This window comes from Penaeus japonicus, unplaced genomic scaffold, assembly GCF_977035675.1.
Source record: "Penaeus japonicus unplaced genomic scaffold, GWHDUDI00000001_assembly GWHDUDI00000023, whole genome shotgun sequence".
NCBI lineage: Eukaryota > Metazoa > Arthropoda > Malacostraca > Decapoda > Penaeidae > Penaeus > Penaeus japonicus.
Genome location: NW_028234425.1, coordinates 32,748,776 through 32,754,006, shown reverse-complemented (window position 1 = coordinate 32,754,006; position 5,231 = coordinate 32,748,776). Strand labels below are relative to the sequence as shown.

Genomic DNA, 5,231 nt, shown 5'->3' with positions numbered 1-5,231 from the left:
AGGGGGGATTTGGTCGATTTGTTTTGGGTTTCAAACTGAGGGCTCGCTGTTGAGACCCCTCTTGCAAGGTGTTTATCAATGGGAAGAGGAAGAGGGTGAAGAAGATGGAATAGTAGTAGTAGTAGTAGTAGTCGTAGAAAGAGTACCGTTTGCAGCAGTACCAGAAGTGATGATAGTATTCGTAAGAATGCGAGGAAACACAGAGGAATAAAAAGACGGAATTAAAATGGTGCGAGGAAAGGGGAAAATGTGGCCAAGTGAAGAAAAATAAACAAGGCCAACACAAAGGGGGAGAGAAAGTCAGATTATTTCGAGGAAGAAAATGAAAATGGAGAGACGAGGTCAGGATAGCTGAAATTGGAAGAGCAAATTATAAAGACAGGATGAAAGGGGAGGAGAGGATGGATAGAAATATGAAACAGAAAATGGAAAGATGCCACGTGAAAAAAAAAACAGAAGGGAAAACAAAACGAATATAGAACAACGGGAAAGAAACAAGAAACACGACACGAGAAGAAACAAAGAAAAACAGAGAGAGAGAGAAAAAAAAAACTATAGCAAAAGAAAAAAAAGAAAAGAAAAGAAAAGAGAGGAGAATGTGGAAAAGGGAGGAAGAATTGGAGAGGAGAGGAGAGCTGATGAGAGCGGGACGAAGCGGCGGCCCCGGATCGGTCGACGTTGAGATATTGGCGCGATGTTGTGTCACACGTGGTATTGTGTGCTGCAGTGTGTTGGGCTTTGAACCTGCGATATGCCCTCTGCCATGGCCTCTGTGTCGGGGACGTTGTTTATGGAGGGCTCTGTTGTTTATTTTGTTCGGGAGAGGGAGAGGGAGAGGGACCGGGAAGAGGAGTAAGAGGGGAAGTGAAAGAGTGAGATGGAGTGCGAGTAGGGGGAGGACAGCAATGTCTGTCATCGTGTCAGTGTTTTCCACTTTATGTGAGGGTCAGTGATTCGCGTATTGCTTACATCCCTACATCTTTTTTTTTTTTTACGCGTGGCTTTAAAAATACCCCCCGCATTACATCACCGCATTTCGAACTAAGTGTTTTGCTCACGCAGGAAGCCCAATGTTGTTCGACATTATTACCCTTGATTACGAGGCACTCATAGGCCATCAAAGAGTAATATTGAATCCGGGGTTCTTTTTGAGCCGCGAGCCGGGGGCATTGGTTTAATATTTTAAGAGAAGAGAAAATGGCTGTGCCCTCGAGGATCCCTTGTGTAATACCGAGGAAGCACCCGTTCTTATTTTAGGGGGACCTGAGTAACAACTCCCATATCATTAGCTAGAACACACGGTTTGGAGATTTAGCTCAGCACGCGTTCAAAGTCATTACGATAAATTCCATCGACGGGGAACGGAAAGCAGTGTGAAGAACAACGGTAATATCCCCGTAGAACAGCGATAATATCCCTGAAGAACAACGATAATAACCCAACAAACTGGTTCACATTATGTTGTAGCCACACGTGGGCAGTCAGGGTAGCGGCCTCATGCTAAATATTAAGGGTTTACGGGCGCGACCCAGTTCGCTGCATTGCCTTAAAAGGACCACAATGTAATGTGGTATTAAGGGTCGAGTTGTAGCGACACGGGCGCGGGAGAAAGTCGCTTAGGTTCGGTTGAGAAATTAACTCCCAGATCTCATTGTTTACTGCATATGGTAAGTGTGTCGTATATTCACTTACTCGTTTGAATGTCCTCTTTCTTTAACTCTTTGCAGGGGATACTGTGAGCATGTATGTGTATGTATGTGTATTGACAAAATATATAGAGAGACAGAAATACACACACACACACACACACACACACACACACACACACACACACACACACACACACACACACACACACACACACACACACACACACACACACACATATATATATATATATATATATATATATATATATATATATATATATATGTATATATATATATGTATTCATGTATATGTATATGTTTATATATGTATATGTATATAAATGTATATGCAAATATGTATATATATATATACACACACACACACACACACATGCATATGTATATACATATATATTTATTATTGTTATTATTTATATTATTTATATTATTTATATTATTTATATAGTGCATGTACTTTTGTGTGTGTGTACTTTTGTGTGTGTGTGTGTGTGTGTGTGTGTGTATGTGTATGTGTATGTGTATGTGTGTGTATAAAATCATATATGTGTCTTTATGAGTATATGTATATGTATATACGTGCGTGCGTGCATGGCTGATTTACAAAGCGAATATTACACGGCGGTCGGCGGCGTTTAAAGTGTCGCCCGTGAAACAGTTTTGCAAAGTTACATTTTTCTCTGCAACGGTTTTAACCAGCTCGGTAATGGGTTTCGTACACAGTTTTGCGAGTTATGTGTGTGCCGTGACACGAGGGTGGGAGGGGGCGCGGTGGGTCACTACCAGGTTGAAGGGTTAAAAGAGTCGTAATTCTGTGTTAGGGATGTAGGTTGCTTGTATAGAGACGTATTGACTCGATTTGTTTTCTTTGTATGGTAGCAGGGAGTATTTCGTACGGATTTTGTTGGCGCACACGTACACGTACACGTACGCGTACGCGTACACGTACACGTACACGTACACGTACACGTACACGTACACGTACACGTGCACGTACACGTACACATACACGTACACGTACACGTACACGTACACGCACTTGCGCACATACTCACACACGCAAGCCCACACGCAGGCGTACACGTACACATACACATACACGTACACGCACACAGGCACACACGCATACACTCAGAATATTGTATGATATGAAACACAACCACTTGCCTGGCTCAATTCACTCCACCATTTTAGTCTGCGGAATGTGCTACTCCCATTTCACTAAGTTTGTTGTTACACGAGTTTACATTTTGATTTTTGTTCTTGTTTTTAAATTGATTTTTTCCATTATCTTATCGATCTTAACAAGGAGATTGTTATTAAAAATTGAAAGAAAAATGGGATATGTAAAATGAAACATTATGTGTGATAGGGAGATAAAACTTGTGGAAAGCATCGTCTAACTTATTTTTGGGTAATCAACTTTGATTTTAAAACATGTTGATTATCTCTTCAAATGATTATACTTGCTTAATGCTGATTTTTTTTTCTTTGCAGATGGGCCCATCGAAAGGAGGAGGCGTGGCGGACAGAGGGGGAGGAGGAGGAGGAGGGAGGGAAACCCTTGGCGTGTCAGGAGGCGAGGGCGGAGGTTGCACGCCGGGACAGGATCTGCTGTCGTGGTGTCAGTTCGTGACACGAGGCTACAAAGGGGTCAAGATTACTAACATGACCACCTCTTGGAGGAACGGTCTCGCTTTTTGTGCCATCATACACCACTTCCGACCTGACCTCATGTAAGTAGATCGTCTGGAATTTTTGTGTGGAAGCTGACCTTATTATTGAGCAGCACCAAAACTTTTTGCATTTGTTGGCCGTCTTCCGGCTACGTGTAAGGCTTTTTGTGAACAAGGCTATTTAATACGAAATAGGCCGAGTGAGCAACGGAAAACCCGAGTATTCTGATGGTGGTGAGCAAGGGGAGCATGCGAGAGTGACAGCGCATACTTTGTCTCCTCCTCAGCCGCCGCCACTGTCTAATAGATTTAAAGTGGAGGAAGAGCGTTAAGAACTGGTCTCGTAAGTCATAAAGTCGTGTGAGAAGAGTTGAAGAGTTTTGATACGGGCGAAGGAGGAAGGAGGAGAGGAAGGAAAGGAGAGAGAAATCTTCAGATGATTGGTGCAGTGAAATGACGAGGAATGGGAAAGAAGGGAAAAGAGAGGGAATGAGAAAAGTTTAGGAAGGTAAGTCAGAGGAAAGCCATGGCGATGATGGCGCGGATCAGGTGGACAGGACAAGAGAAAGAAAAGGGAGAGACAAGAAATGTTTTTTTGTGTGAAAAGTCTCACTTACTTCGAGAAGCAGATGGAGAGAAACCCGTGTCCGGTGTCAGAATGAAAGCTTATTCTTCCTTTCGCTCATAGTGGTTGCGATGTGACAGCCGTGATAATAACAAGAAATTCCAGAAACGATTTTTCAAACGTTTGTTACTCATTCCGTAATGTAATTAAGTAATGGAATATTTTTTTCACCAACTCTCTTTATCTCTGCCTGACAACCTGACGAGAAAATATTAGGGAAGACGCATGCTTTCAGAATTTGAATTTTTAAAAAATGACATGAATGGGTGTTCGAGGAATAAGAATATGAACGTTCTTGTGGCAAATGTTTACGAATTTAGAAGGCATGGAAGAAATAGAGCCAGGGCTGTGTGGGTCGGAGCCATATGATAATTAAGTCTATAGTACTATGGCTAGGAGGTATCATTAGTTTTTATATTTTCTAAAGATTTGGTTGAGCGGTTTTTACTTATTATCTTAAGTGATTGATATATTTGTGGATGTTTGAATCTGAGGTAAGTTGTTAATTTTATAAATTTTAATTTGTGATGGATTAAAATGTTTTAGAATTTTCATACAGAAACTATAGACATGCATATACAATTAGTTATCTCATCCTGATTTTAATGAAATGGTTCTATGAGAAGTGACTTCAATCAATGATTTCAAAATTCTAACGAGGTTCCCTTACATGCACAGAGACTATGAAAGCCTCACCCCACAAGACGTGAAAGGCAACTGCAAAAAGGCATTTGAGGCGGGCGAGTTCCTCGGGGTGACGCGCCTGATAGAGCCACAAGATATGGTCATCCTCACCGTCCCCGATAAGTTGGCAGTCATGACCTACCTTTACCAACTCAGGGCGCATTTCACAGGTCGGTCCTTTTTTTTTTTTTTTTTTTTTTTTTTTTTGTGTCATGTTTTAATAATGTTATATTGTTCATGGCAAGTTTGATCAATGTATGGTCATTAAGATGATTATTTAAGATGACATGATTATTTTCTTGTGGATGATGAAGATTAGATTAAATCTGCAAGAGTTAATTTAGCAGTAATATATCAGGAATACTTGAGCTTTGTTATTTGCAACTTTATGACTATCTTTTTTTTTAAGTCTTCAGACATAGACACGGAATACAATAACACTGACCTCTTCTTACTGAGCCATTCCAGGCACAGCTAACACTCAGGTGGTCTAAATCCACCTCTTTCATTGTGGATGGGAACATTCCACTTGTTCACGAAAATCACCCAAATGTATATTATATTGTACACTGTTTTATC

At 41.0% G+C, this 5,231-nt stretch overlaps 1 protein-coding gene across 6 annotated transcripts in view; it reads left to right on the top strand.

Moving 5' to 3' along the window:
- Positions 1 to 5,010, top strand: part of Ehbp1 (Eps15 homology domain containing protein-binding protein 1) — a 292,936-nt gene extending 287,926 nt beyond the window's left edge. For all 6 annotated transcript variants that reach the window (XM_086550381.1, XM_086550379.1, XM_086550382.1 and 3 more), the window contains 2 exons: positions 3,165 to 3,403; positions 4,647 to 5,010. In XM_086550381.1, coding sequence (XP_086406507.1) covers positions 3,165 to 3,403; positions 4,647 to 4,902 — 495 coding nt within the window. In that variant the 3' untranslated portion in view covers positions 4,903 to 5,010. The remainder of the gene's footprint in view (positions 1 to 3,164; positions 3,404 to 4,646) is intronic.
- The last annotated feature ends 221 nt before the right edge of the window (positions 5,011 to 5,231 follow it).